This window comes from Pan paniscus, chromosome 9, assembly GCF_029289425.2.
Source record: "Pan paniscus chromosome 9, NHGRI_mPanPan1-v2.0_pri, whole genome shotgun sequence".
NCBI lineage: Eukaryota > Metazoa > Chordata > Mammalia > Primates > Hominidae > Pan > Pan paniscus.
In genome coordinates, this window is record NC_073258.2 from 37201147 (window position 1) to 37216726 (window position 15580).

The 15580-nt window shown below is 36.1% G+C and overlaps 1 protein-coding gene across 2 annotated transcripts in view; it reads left to right on the forward strand.

Annotated features, from left to right (window-relative positions):
* Positions 1-15364, forward strand: part of PDHX (pyruvate dehydrogenase complex component X) — a 79449-nt gene extending 64085 nt beyond the window's left edge. For both annotated transcript variants that reach the window (XM_003830374.5, XM_008955851.4), the window contains 3 exons: positions 3934-4092; positions 11714-11778; positions 14310-15364. In XM_003830374.5, coding sequence (XP_003830422.2) covers positions 3934-4092; positions 11714-11778; positions 14310-14568 — 483 coding nt within the window. In that variant the 3' untranslated portion in view covers positions 14569-15364. The remainder of the gene's footprint in view (positions 1-3933; positions 4093-11713; positions 11779-14309) is intronic.
* Positions 15365-15580: the final 216 nt, after the last annotated feature.

Here is a 15580-nt window from a genome sequence, read left to right on the forward strand (position 1 = left end):
ATAATGATATTGTTGAATGAGTGAAGGAACTAAGCCTTGAAAGATGGAAAAATGGAAGAGCAATTGAAAAGCAATGTGAAGGTAGCCTTGAAATGGAAATGAGCGTAGCATGACAGTGAGCCAAGTGGAAAATTCATCTCAGGGGAGTGGTCACAAGTAAAATGGGATAGATAGAGTGGAATCAAATTGTATATTGCCATGCTTAAATGACATGCCAGGAGGCCTGGATCTTTTTCTTTAGAAAACAAAGAATTTTTGAGAACAGAAATTTGTTTTCAGTTTCTGTTTTTCAGCATCATTTTCACCTGTGATACAGGGCAACATTATTAATAGGCAGGGTTTCCAGGCATTTCATCATTTGATGAAATCTTTTTTTTTATTATTATTATACTTTAAGTTTTAGGGTACATGTGCACAACGTGCAGGTTAGTTACATATGTATACATGTGCCATGTTGGTGTGCTGCACCCAGTAACAAGTCATTTAACATTAGGTATATCTCCAAATGCTGTCCTTCCCCCTTCCCCCCACCCCACAACAGGTCCGGGTGTGTGACGTTCCCTTTCCCTGTGTCCATGTGTTCCCATTGTTCAATTCCCACCTATGAGTGACAACATGCGGTGTTTGGTTTTTTGTCCTTGAGGTAGTTTGCTGAGAATGATGGTTTCCAGCTTCATCCATGTCCCTACAAAGGACATGAACTCATCATTTTTTATGGCTGCATAGTATTCCATGGTGTATATGTGCCACATTTTCTTAATCCAGTCTATCATTGTTGAACATTTGGGTTGGTTCCAAGTCTTTGCTATTGTGAATAGTGCCACAATAAACATACGTGTGCGTGTGTCTATAGCAGCATGATTTATAATCCTTTGGGTATATACCCAGTAAAGGGATTGCTGGGTCAAATGGTATTTCTAGTTCTAGATCCCTGAGGAATCGCCACACTGACTTCCACAATGGTTGAACTAGTTTACAGTCCCACCAACAGTGTAAAAGTGTTCCTATTTCTCCACATCCTCTCCAGCACCTGTTGTTTCCTGACTTTTTAATGATCGCCATTCTAACTGGTGTGAGATGGTATCTCATTGTGGTTTTGATTTGCATTTCTCTGATGGCCAGTGATGATGAGCGTTTTTTCATGTGTCTTTTGGCTGCATAAATGTCTTCTTTTGAGAAGTGTCTGTTCATATCCTTTGCCCACTTTTTGATGGGGTTGTTTGTTTTTTTCTTGTAAATTTGTTTGAGTTCATTGTAGATTCTGGATATTAGCCCTTTGTCAGATGAGCAGATTGCAAAAATTTTCTCCCATTCTGTAGGTTGCCTTCACTCTGATGGTAGTTTCTTTTGCTGTGCAGAAGCTCTTTAGTTTAATGAGATCCCATTTGTCAATTTTGGCTTTTGTTGCCATTGCTTTTGGTGTTTTAGACATGAAGTCCTTGCGCATGCCTATGTCCTGAATGGTATTGCCTAGGTTTTCTTCTAGGGTTTTTATGGTTTTAGATCTAACATTTAAGTCTTTAATCCATCTTGAATTAATTTTTGTATAAGGTGTAAGGAAGAGTTCCAGTTTCAGCTTTCTACATATGGCTAGCCAGTTTTCCCAGCACCATTTATTAAATAGGGAATCGTTTCCCCATTTCTTGTTTTTGTCAGGTTTGTCAAAGATCGGATGGTTGTAGATATGCGGCATTATTAAAATTGACACCCTAACATTATAACTAAAAGAACTAGAGAAGCAAGAGCAAACACATTCAAAAGCTAGCAGAAGGCAAGAAATAACTAAGATCAGAGCAGAACTGAAGGAAATAGAGACACAAAAAAACCTTCAAAAAATCAATGAATCCGGGAGCTGGTTTTTTTGAAAAGATCAACAAAATTGATAGACTGCTAGCAAGACTAATAAAGAAGAAAAGAGAGAAGAATCAAATGGACGCAATAAAAAATGATAAAGGCGATATCACCACCGATCCCACAGAAATGCAAACTACCATCAGAGAATACTATAAACACCTCTACGTAAATAAACCAGAAAATCTAGAAGAAATGGATAAATTCCTCAACACATACACCCTCCCAAGACTAAACCAGGAAGAAGTTGAATCTCTAAATAAACCAATAACAGGCTCTGAAATTGAGGCAATAATTAATAGCTTACCAACTAAAAAAAGTCCAGGACCAGATGGATTCACAGCCGAATTCTACCAGAGGTACAAGGAGGAGCTGGTACCATTCCTTCTGAAACTATTCCAATCAATAGAAAAAGAGGGAATCCTCCCTAACTCATTTTATGAGGCCAGCATCATCCTGATACCAAAGCCTGGCAGAGACACAACAAAAAAAAGAATTTTAGACCAATATCCCTGATGAACATCGATGCAGAAATCCTCAATAACATACTGGCAAACCAAATCCAGCAGCACATCAAAAAGCTTATCCACCACGACGAAGTTGGCTTCATCCCTGGGATGCAAGGCTGGTTCAACATACGAAAATCAATAAACGTAATCCAGCATATAAACAGAACCAAAGACAAAAACCACATGGTTATCTCAGTAGATGCAGAAAAGGCCTTTGACAAAATTCAACAACCCTTCATGCTAAAAACTCTCAATAAATTAGGTATTGATGGAACGTATCTCAAAATAATAATAACTATTTATGACAAACCCACAGCCGATATCATACTGAATAGGCAAAAACTGGAAGCATTGCCTTTGAAAACTGGCACAAGACAGAGATGCTGTCTCTCACCACTCCTATTCAACATAGTGTTGGAAGTTCTGGCCAGGGCAATCAGGCAGGAGAAAGAAATAAAAGGTATTCAATTAGGAAAAGAGGAAGTCAAATTGTCCCTGTTTGCAGATGACATGATTGTATATCTGGAAAACCCCATTGTCTCAGCCCAAAATCTCCTTAAGCTGATAGGCAACTTCAGCAAAGTCTCAGAATACACAATCAATGTGCAAAAATCACAAGCATTCTCATACACCAATAACAGACAGAGAGCCAAATCATGAGTGAACTCCCATGCACAATTGCTTCAAAGAGAATAAAATACCTAGGAATCCAACTTACAAGGGAGGTGAAGGACTTCTTCAAGGAGAACTACAAACCACTGCTCAATGAAATAAAAGAGAATACAAACAAATGGAAGAACATTCCATGGTCATGGGTAGGAAGAATCGATATTGTGAAAATGGCTATACTGCCCAAGGTAATTTATAGATTCAACGCCATCCCCATCAAGCTACCAATGAGTTTCTTCAAAGAATTGGAAAAAGCTATTTTAAAGTTCATATGGAACCAAAAAGAGCCCGCATTGCCAAGTCCATCCTAAGCCAAAAGAACAAAGCTGGAGGCATCACGCTACCTGACTTCAAACTATAGTACAAGGCTACAGTAACCAAAACAGCATGGTACTGGTACCAAAACAGAGATATAGACCAATGGAACAGATATCTCTTTTAAATAGGGAAGTCGTGTATTGAGGGCCTGCTGATATATATCCCAGAGCTGGGCTAGAAAGTAAGGAATAATGTGATCTAATATTATTACCTGTTTCCACTCCCCTCCTCCCCTCAAGATCATGTTCGTTATCATATGAGGTAGGAAGTACAACAGACATTAAATAACTTCTTGCAATCAGGAAATAAAGCCCTTTTTCCCTACCATGATATAAAGAGATCAAAACATGTACCTCATCACAATTTCTTCAAACTTGCTTCAAAAAGGTGGTATGTTTAATTATTCTTGGCAAACATAAAAGATAATTGACACAGAACTCCATACCATTTTTTCAAACCAAATTTTTATTTATTTTCTCTTATCTAGCTATGTTCACTTTGGAAAATGCACAATGATTTTATTTTTCTGTAACCGCCTTGGTCTAAAGCTGCTTTTTTAGTAACATTTTTTTTTTTCTATTTCTAGCAAATGCCAGATGTTAATGTAAGCTGGGATGGAGAGGGCCCAAAGCAACTGCCATTTATTGACATTTCAGTGGCTGTGGCAACAGATAAAGGCTTACTTACTCCAATCGTAAAAGATGCTGCTGCTAAAGGTATCCAGGAAATTGCTGACTCTGTAAAGGTATGTCTTAAGAAAGAGTGTGCTTTCAAAATGTTAGCATATACTTTTGGATAATTACTTTCTGATAAAGTCGTGACGTAATCTAGTCAGACTGTGATTTTTGTGTGTGTGAAGGGGAGAGTTATTTCATCAAGTGATTGTCACATATATATAGGTTTTTAAAGTTTTTATCCAAGTATGACCCATTGTAAGAAAATTTAATATTCAAAAATTAAGAGATAATATATAAACAAATTAGGGAACAACTTCATGCTAAAGACAAGCTTTATTTTCTATAGTCCAGAATTCAGCCATAAAGATGCTATATCAGGTGGGTTTTAAAGTTGAAGTTAAGCTGAAACTGTATTTCTATGGACCTCAATATTAATAACATTTTATTCTTAAAGTGTATTTACTTCTTCTCTAAAATTGAGACCATTAAAAGAACTTAGCGGCCAGGCGCGGTGTCTCACGCCTGTAATGCCAGCGCTTTGGGAGGCCGAGATGGGTGGATCCCGAGGTCAGGAGATTGAGACCAACCTGGCCAACGTGGTGTAACCCCATTTCTACTAAAAATATGAAAATTAGCTGAGTGTGGTGGCGCGTGCCTGTAATTCCAGCTACTCGGGAGGCTGAGGAACAAGAATCACTTGAACCCAGGAGGCAGAGGTTCCAGTGAGCCGAGATTGCGCCACCGTACTCCAGCCTGGCAACAGAATGAGACTCCATCTCAAAAAAGAAATGGACGTAATGTTCCAGAGGCAAAGTTACTTTATTTTTTCAGGATTTCTTGAAAAGCAGTTTTTGTAACTCCAATATGTAGGAATCTTATTTCACCAAAAAATAGTACATCGAATAGGCAAGAACACAGGCAGTAGGGCAGCTTTGACAGCCTCAGTAATTTCCAAGGGTATTTTTTGACAGAAGTATCACAAGTCTTAAAGTGATTGCATCGAAAATTTCTGATTCATTTGGGTAAGTGATTATCTTTCCATTTGCCAAGGACCTGTTTTATGTATAGTGGTAGAACAATTTGTATATTTATAAGGGAGATAAGAGGTAGAACGTAAGACTTCTTTGGGGAGCTGACAGTACATAAATGTGTAGACCTTCTTGCTCAAAAGAAATAAGTGCAAGTTAATCTGGTTTTAAAAGCATACCCATAAATACTGAGTTTACTTGGAATTTTAGAGGTAGATATAATTAAAGGTGAACCTACTAGAATCAATATTTTTAGGTCTTTCTTCACTCCTCTTTGAAAAGAATTGCAGAAAGTGTTTGATCGATAAAAATGCAATTGTTAATTGGAAAATGAGGCTGCACATGGTGGCTCATGCCCGTAATCCCAACACTTTGGGAGGCTGAGGCAGGCAGATCACTTGAGGTCAGGAATTTGAGACCAGCCTGGCCAACATGGCGAAACCCCATTTCTACTAAAAATACAAAAATTAGCTGGGCATGGTGGCACACACCTATTATCTCAACTATTCGCGTGATGGAGGCATGAGAATTGCTTGAACCTGGGAAGCAGAGGTTGCAGTGAGCTGAGATTATGCCATTTGCACGCCAGCCTGGATGACAGAGCAAGACACTGTATCTCAAAAAAAAAAAAAAAAAAAAAAGAAAGAAAGAAAAAAAAGAAAGATAGCATTTATTTGGTCAGTTCAAAAGTCAAAGTAATAGAGATTGGTTTACTGAGATATAGTATGTTCCTTGTGTTTATCAAGGGTTTTCAGCGACAATGAGAATACTTGTGTCTGTGTTTTTATGAAGGTTAAATGAGATTAAGTGTTGAAACAACCTGTAAAATATAAAGTACTATTATAATGTTATGGAACTTTATTGTAGAGCTAGAATGTCCTTATTTTTATATACATTAAATTTTAAAAATTAACCATTATAGGAAGATTTCCTTGATTCTGAGCAATTTACCAAATTTACTGCTATAATACATAACTCTTAAGTAGTTATGTTAGCTTTCTCATTCCTTGCATCCTGAAGACTCTAAGTTTAAGAGGTAAGAAGGCAGTCTCACTAGCCTCTCAGTTGGGCCTCACAGCAACGGGAAGGGCAGTCATACCGCTTTGGAGTGTAGTGGTCTCTGGTGGGCCTTGGGCATTTCCTGTAACCTCCAACAGGGACTCAGGGTTTGCTGAGCTATGGCTGCCCCTGTTAGCTTCTCATTCTACCTGCTTCTCTTTCCCACCCTGCTCTCTTCACTCTTGTTCTTACGCTATGCCAGGCACTGGGCTAAGTGCTTCATTTAATCCTATTAACCCAGTACAATTGGAACCTTAACTTCTCCATGAAATTGAGGAGATTCAGTTTTAGCAACTTTGATAAATTTGCCCAAGGCAATACAGCTAGAAAGCAGTGGCAATGAGGACTAGTTAACTCAGGCAGTTTGATTCTAGAGCCACTGCTTAATGAGCTTTCTATTATACCACCTCTCTCCTTGCTTTTACTGTTTACCTTTCTTTTTTCCTGTCTAATCATTCACTTCTTTACCTCCCCTTTGTCTTTTTCTCCCGCAAAGTTACTAAAAAGGAGGGTTTGGTTTGGTCCTCAAGTAGTACTTTCTTGTATGAAGTACTCTTGCTGGGCAGGTCTGTCATGCCAGGCCAGTGTGTCACATGGTACAGAGCATAACAACCTGATGAATATAATCACCTTTGGTTGTACTCGGAAAAAATAAGGGGACATTGAAGTACACTGAGGCCTCTCATGAGAAACAGGCACCTTGCATGGCCTATTTAACATAATAGTTCTGTAGTTTACAGGAGAGAGACAGAGCGAAAGAGAAAGAAAGTTTATGTGTGTGTGTGTATGTGTAAGAGAGAGAGATCTGAGCTCCTGCAAAATTAGTTTTTTGTTGAAGTGGTTTATCTTGTAAGCATGATTATTTTAAAAACTTAAATGTTGGATTGTTTAAACGGTGGCTTAAAAACTAAATATTTTAGATAGGCTCTATAGAGATATGTTCATTTAGCTGCTGTGGATGAATAGGCATTAAAAATATGTATGCACCAAGTAGAAACCCTGAGTGTGTGTGTGTGTGTGTGTGTGTGTCTGTGTATGTGTGTGTGTGTTCTTCACGTCCAGTATAGATTTTGACTCAATTCCAAGTTAAGCAAGATTATATTGAATTCAGCTTTACTGTGCAAAAACAGCATCTGCCTGAGTGTCCACGTATAGTAGTGGGTCACCTTTGGTAATAAATGCGTTTTCTGTCCTGTGCTTTAATGTGGTTATATTTTACTGCATCCCCCAAAAAGGGTAGACAGTAAATGTTACATTTATGGAATAGTAGTGCCATTTTATACAGTTTGAGTCTCGTCAATATTTCTACATCAAGCTTTGTACTATGGCTTATTAAAAAAGTAGAATGTTTATGTATTTAAACAGATAAAATTTAGAATGATTTTAATTCCAGGGTAAAATCTGCTCCGACCAGAGAGAAAAAACTAATTCATATATGAATATAGTATTTGTAATCCTCTTGTTTAAAGACATGCAAGTTCTAGAAGTATTTGTACTGCTTAATGTTTTAACAACTCTAACAATAATAGCAGCGGGCATACTTTGTACCAGTTTTTGCTGTAAGCCTTTTATATATATTAATCCTCTTTAAAACCACCCTATCAAGTACAAGATAATAATTTGATATGGTTGATGAAGCAGCTGATGGGAAAAAAGAGAGGTTAAATAATTTGCCCCAAATCTTATTAAGTGATGTAGCCAGCATCTGAACCCAATCAGACTGTAGACTAGAGCCTCCTCCCAACCACTCAGCTTTGCTGCTTCCCACATACTAGTTACATAACTACTGTATGACTATAGAGGTCAGGTTATCAGCCTTCTAGAATCAGTAATGTTTTCTCTCAAAAAAAAAAAAAAAGAAACTTGAGAAGCAGCTCCTAGATTTTCAGAAATTAACAAGAAGAATAGCTAAGGACTCAACAGTTATACCAAATGCACCATAATTAGTTGATTCACCAGGTAGAAGAAAAGGAGTACAATAATTGGTTTTCTGTGTCTGTAAGACCAATCTTTTGGTTTGGAATTTGAAATATTGGAGTTCTCTCTTATCCAAGGTTTCACTTTGCATGGTTTCAGTTACCCGTGGTCAACCACAGTTGAAAATAGATGAGTACTGTACAAGCTATTTTGAGAGAGACCACATTCACATGATTTTTACAGTTATAATTGTTCCGTTTTATTATTAGTTATTGTTAATCTCTTACTGTGCTTAATTTTTAAATTAAACTTTATCATAATTGTGTATGGGTAGGAAAAAATAGTACAGTCATGCATCACAGCAGGGATACATTCTGAGAAATGCATGGTTAGGCGATTTTGTCATTGTGTGAACACCATAGAGTGTACTTACACAAACCTAGATGGGATAGCCTGCTACACGCCTAGGCTTTGTATGGTACAAACCTGCAGTACAGCCTATTACTGTACTGAATAGTATAAGGAAATAGTGCTACAATGGTACGTATTTGTGTGATAGGAATTTTTCAGCTCCATTGTAATCTTATGGGACCACTGTCATTTATTTATGTCTTTGTCTTAAGTGTCCTTATGCGGCACATGACTGTATGTATAGAGTTCAGTACTATCTGCCATTTCAGGCACCTACTGTGGGTCTTTGAAGTATCCCCTGCAGATAAGGGGGGACTACTGTATGCAACTGGGAGAAAAAAAGGGTTAAGAAAGAAGAGACCTGAGTCAAACGGGAGAGTACTCTGCCAAAGAAGCAGTGAAGATTCCCTGAGGAATGTGAGGTTGTGGTCTTAGCAAGTAGGCAGTGGATAAGAGAACCTGCAGCAAAGAAACCAAGGCTCTCTACCTGGTGAGGCAGGAGTAGTCTTTTTGAAAAGACTGTGGGATCATGGACAGGTTGAGCTCTGGATTCTCACTAAGAGACATACTATCCAGTACACACTTCCCTCTGATCATCACTTGGCTGGCTCTTTTTCATCATTGGTTTCTCAGTTCAGTTGCTAATTTCTTAGGCCTTCTGCAGCTTCTGTAGCTGAAATAGTTTCCTAACACTCTTTATCTCATTACCCTGTTTTATTGTCTTCATATGGTTTATTAGTCTTTGAAATTACCTTGTTTATTTATTTGTTCACCCTTCTGTGTTCCCTACTGTCTGATGTTCACTGTCCATTGCCATTTATCTAATTCTAGAAGAGTGCTTGGGATACAGTAGTTGCTTGGTGAATTTATTTTAAAACAAATTTCAGTAAAACTTGTTTCATTGAAATTAATTTTTCAAGAGTTTGTGGCTCTCTGCAGATTCATCCATGAACCCCAAGTTAAGAGTATCTGTACTGCGCATTTACTTCTTGACCCTCTGTAATCCCAAGGATGCCAGTGTGGGGGCTGTAGGCATACCCCAGCCAAGTTCAAGTTGGTATTCCTTGAATAAAGTAATGTAGTAACACACCTTGGATCCCGTGTTATTCTTAATTCTTCATTACTTATAACAGTATTAAAAGGCAGAGGCAAAGTTTACCTTATAAGTACCCAGTAAATTTTTTTAATGAATTAGCAAGGCATTCGATGTATTGTAGAAATATTTAGTGGTCATTTTTTATTCTTTCAGCTGGATGCTTCAGGTAACATGTACTTTGATTTTGAGTCCACATTGCCAGGAGATCCCAGTGATGATTACAAATTGATAAAACCAACGATCCTTCTCAGACTCCATACCTATTTCAGACTCTTACTAGAGTTCACTGACAGAATTTCCTGTTGATGTATTTAGGATCTACAGAGTTTTTGTTTTTAGTATGTGTGCTTGCAATCTAGTTATTAAAATGAATTTGTTTCATTTGTGGTAATTGTGTGTGTGGTAGTTCATCAGGATATGTTGAGATCATCTGCCTTTAAAAAATGCCTTTTAAAGTTTATATATGTCTTTTCAAATCATGTGAACAATTACATTGCTTAAGGGAGGAAAAATGCTTTTATAGATTATTCTCTCTCCCGTTATTCCAAGAACTGTATAAGTCAAAATTCATCTCATTTTTTACTTTGAATCCAAATAGTTTTATAAATAACCACATCCAAATAGCATACACCTGTAATTGTTTCTGTTGGCAGTACGTTACAGTAATGTGGTTTTAGATTTTTGATATTTTTAAAGACTTTCAATTTTAAAAAATTAAATCATCCATGAATTAAAGTTAGTTATCAACTGTGATTGTAATAGTGCCTATGTTGCCTATGTAATACAAAATATTAAGTAAACTCCACATTTATTTTATCTACCCAAATGACAGTGACCTCATTTTTCTGTACCCTTCCTCTTAAGTTAATTCATTATTAATTTTTTATATATGATGACTCAACCTCTGTTCCCTTGCTTTTAAGCACTGAAAAATAAAAATTAACAGAAATGTGGTTAATTCCAAGTACAAGTGAGAGGAAAATTTAACTAATGTGTCATCTGTCTTGTCTTCTGTAAGATTTTTAGAAATCGCTGTGGTCAAGAGTGATATGAATCAAGTACATCCTTATATTCCTTGTGGCAGTGTAAATTGGACTAGCTCATTCAGGAAATGATTTAGCTATAGGATCAAGAACCAAAAGAAGTCTATTCTCTAGGGCACTATAATTCCACTTCTGAAAATTTACCTGAAATAATTCAGAAGAAACCGTGAACCAAATTATAACACGGGGAAATAACCAAGTAAATTAGGCAGATGTAGTCTTTAGGAACAAACATTAAAAAATCATTTCTGAAGGCTGACAACACAGAAGATACATATAATATTGAACAATTAAATATAAAATTTATTTTTTATAACCATTGTGTGGGGTTGAGATTGTGGATAAAGATGAAGCGAACTCTGAAAGATAAAAACAGAATGTTGGTTGTGGGATTGTGGGTATACTACTTTGGTTGCCATTGGATAATTTATTTAAAACACACAGATTGGCTAGGCATGGTGGCTCATACCTGTAATCCCACCACTTTGGGAGGCCGAGGTGGGTGGATCACTTGAGTTCAGGAGTTGGAGACCAGCCTGACCAACATGGTGAAACCCCATCTCTACTAAAAATATAAAAAATCAGCTGGGCATGGCGGTGGGTGCCTGAAATCTCAGCTACTCAGGACGCTGAGGCAAGAGAATTGCTTGAACCTGGGAGATGGAGGTTGCAGTAGGCCATAATCACACCACTGCACTCCAGCCAGGGCAACAGAGTGAGACTCCTCAAAAAAAAAAAAAAAAAACAAACTAAAAAACACTAGATTGATCAGAATGGATTCTTGTATTTTTTTTCTTACCATAAAGTTTTATAGGCAAAATAGAAAATTTCTTTTTGCATATAGGAAACTCTAAAGCATTTTGCATAGTAATTGATGGTACACAGGGTAATTCCCACATTTGAAAAATTGTTAAAGGAAGTGATTTTTCTAGAGTTTTGATTAACAGCTTTAGTTTCTTGAATTATCTGTGCTCTTGTTTGTTCTTATAATTAGAGAAAATTATTTTTATATAGGTAACAAAATCAAATCAAGGCATATCAGAGATGAGAGTATATGATGTACAAATATTTCAAGTGACAAGATCAACTGTATAACATTTTGTTGGTTGTCCTATTCTGTTTGTATTTTTCTCAGGCTCTATCAAAGAAAGCAAGAGATGGAAAATTGTTGCCTGAAGAATACCAAGGAGGATCTTTTAGGTAAAATTTAAACTCTTAATTATCCATAGCATCAAACAGATAGATGTAAGACTTATAAAGTCTCTGTCAGCCTTTCATTTATCTGAAATATTTTTTAAAATTTAAGCTAAAAATACTTTATTTAGACAATAGAATATCTGAAAAAATTCTTCAGACTAGTCAGGCTTTCATATTAAAGCTAGTAGGAACCTATTAGTGTTGAACTAAACGTTCGTTGGACATTGACTAACATGGAATGATAAATATTATGTATTCTTTAGTATCTGACCCCCCCAATGTTAATGTCTGTAATATTATATTGCTATGTGAAACAACCACTTATTTATTATTGCAGCATATAATATTCTATTGTATAAATATACCAGAATTCATTTTACTGTTGGTGGGCATTTGCGTTGCTTCCAGTTCGGGGCTATTACAAATTATGGTGCTATGAACATTCTTATTAGTGTCTTATAGTGAATGTATGTACATTTTTTGTTGTATAGACCTAAAAGTAGAATTCCTAAGTTAGAAGCTTTAGCAGCTACTACCAAACAATTTTCCAAATGGTTATACAAATTTACACCTCCACCAACAGTCCTGAGAATTCCCATTGCTCCACATTCTTGCCAGTGTTTAATAATGTTAGGTTTTAAATTTTAACAGTTCTTGGGGTGTGTAGTGGTACTCTTTGTAGGGAAATGCAAATTAGTGATGTTGAGTACTTTTCACTCATCAGCCGTTTGGGTATCTGGTAATTCATGAGATAAAGTACCCACTGCAATCTGGTGTCCATTTAAAAAAATGATGTATAGTTCTTATTTCCGGATACACAGACCTTTGTAGGATATATATCGTTTCAAATAGCTTTCACACTCTGTGACTTGCCTTTGGGACTCTCTCGGTGATTTTTTTAAATGAACGGAAGTTCTGAGTTTTAATGAATTCCTGTTTATCAGTATTTTTCTTTGTAGTTGGTACTGTTCGTTTTCTGTTAGGAATTTTTGCCTATCCCAGAGTCATGAAGTTACTCTTCTGTGTTATCTTCTAAAAGCATTTACGTTACTTTTCACATGTAGATCACAATTCAACTGAAATTGGATTTTGTATATAATGTGAAGTTTCAAGTGCTCTTTTTTCCCCATATGGATACTAAATTTACACAGCATCATGTATTGAATATTGATTTCTCCTTTTTCATAGCATTGAAAAGGTGATTATATATGTGTTGGTCTAGTTCTGTGCTATTTTTTTCCATTGGCCTGTTTGTCTATCCTTTGTTTACTACCACCAAGCTACAACTCTTGATAGCTGGTAATGAAGTCTTCCAATTTTGTTCACCCTCAAGATTGTCTTCTGGCTTTTCATATTTCCAAATAAATTGTAAAATTGATTTGCCATTTTTCACACACACACCCCTTGCTGGTATCTTGGTTGGGATTGCATTAAGTCTTTTGATGATTTGAGAATTGACATCCTTACAGTATTGAGTATTCTAACCTGTGAATATGGTAGAAACCATTGTGTATTCAGTTATTTGATTTCTTTCAGTTATGTTTTATAATTTTCTGTGTAGAGGTCTTGCATATGTTTCATTAGACTTATTCTTTGGTATTTGTTTTTTGATACTATTATAAATGGTATTGTTTTAAATTTTTATTTTCTAATTATAGCAACTTGTATGCAGAGTCATGTGCCACTTTATGATGGGGATATGAGAAATGCATTGTTAGGCAGTTTCATCATGCAAACATCATAGAGTGTACTTAGGCAAATCCTGCAAACATCATAGAGTGTACTTACACAAACCTAAATGGTACATGCTGCTACACACCTTAGCTGTATGATATAGCCAGTTGCTCCTAGACTGCAAACCTATACAGCATGTTACTCTACTGAATACCGTAAGCAGTTGTGACATAATGATGAGTATTTGGATATCTAAACATATCTAAGCATTTTTAAAATGTACAGTAAAAATGTAAAAAGTAAAACATGGTACACCTGTTTAGGGCACTTACCGTGAATGGAGCTTGCAAGACTAGAAGTTGCTCTGGAAGAATCAGTGAATGAGTGAAGGCTTAGGACATCACTATACAGTACTGTAGACTTTATAAACACGTATACTTAGGCTACACTAAATTTATTTTTAAAATAAAGTAATTGCAATATGTTGTTATGACAGCTATGATGCCACTAGGCAGCAGAAATTCCTGAGCTCCATTATAATCTTATAAGACCACCGTTGTATATGTGATCCTTCATTATGTGGGACATGACTCGATATAAAATGGATTGTTATATTGACCTTTTATCTGATGACTTAACTAAATTTACTTATTAATTTTACTAGTTATCTATAGTCTTATTTTTCCTGTGTACACAATTAATTTATTTGTAAATACTAAATGTTTCCTTTTTTCATTACTCATATATTTTTTTTCTTGCCTTACTACACTGCCTAGTAAAATATATAAAATATGTGCTTCACGGAAAGGGGACTTTGATTAAGGACATGCCTCCTTCAGAGCTTTTTCTTTTCCCCCTAGTATTTCCAACTTGGGGATGTTTGGCATCGACGAATTTACTGCAGTGATTAACCCTCCTCAGGCCTGCATTTTGGCGGTTGGGAGGTTCCGACCTGTGCTGAAGCTCACTGAGGATGAAGAGGGAAATGCCAAACTGCAGCAGCGCCAGCTCATAACAGTCACAATGTCAAGTGACAGTCGAGTGGTTGATGACGAACTGGCAACCAGGTTTCTTAAAAGTTTTAAAGCAAACCTAGAGAATCCTATCCGACTTGCCTAGTCCTCAAAGATAACAAGTTGGTGTTCAGCTTAGTTGATTCAGTAGTTGTTACCAAGAAACATATGTTATAGGAAAACAACTTGGTATTTAAGTATGAAGTGGATGAAATGTTTATTTATTTAAGGTGAAAGCATTTGACCCAGGGTGTCTTCATCTTCAATTTGGGTTTAATGTTATAGAAATAAATGATGATAAACTCTAACTAATAAAGGAAAGAGAATATTTGGTTACTCAGATCCATTTTTAACCTCTGGTGCTGTATAAAGGGAATATTAAGCTAGATGTAAATCAAAGTATATGTTTGGCTCATTTGAGCATTTTGGAATATTTGAGAATGTATGATACATGTAAAATTAAAAAAACTATTAGAACTCTACCATAATTGTGTTGAAAGTAGAAGTGATCTTCAAAGAGATGGCCATTAACTTAGCAGTGGGACCTCACTTTTACAAGCACTGCTCTAGATATACTTGAAGAATTTAATATGTACAGAAGTTTATTCTGGATAATAAATAAGGATCACACTGTATTAGGGGTTATGGCAACATTATTGAATTTTTTATGTACATAAAGCCATATGTTTAGGGTGGTTTCTATCTGTCTTGTTTTTCACTTATATAACTCTGTGAACTTCTAGAGAGAGAGGATAAAAGAAGCATGAATGAAAAGAATGACATTTCAAAAAAATGGTTCAATGAAAAACTATAGCTAAAATATGTAAACCTTTCTAGATAAACCGCTTGCCTTCATCTTGAGTCGGAATATATTTAAATAAATTGTGTTATCTCTTGCCAAACATTTTGTTAGTGTTTATTTAAAAACAAAATGTTGTTTCTTAATGCATTTAAATCAGTTTTGTATTGTGCAGTAAAATGTGAGAAAATATAAACATTTCTATTGTATTTTAAATGTTAAAACACAAAAGTTCAATAAACCTTGAAGTTGATGAGTAGTAAAGTTTTCTAGAACACCTTTAAAAGGGCTCTACAGGAGGAAAGAAGGAATTTAAAAT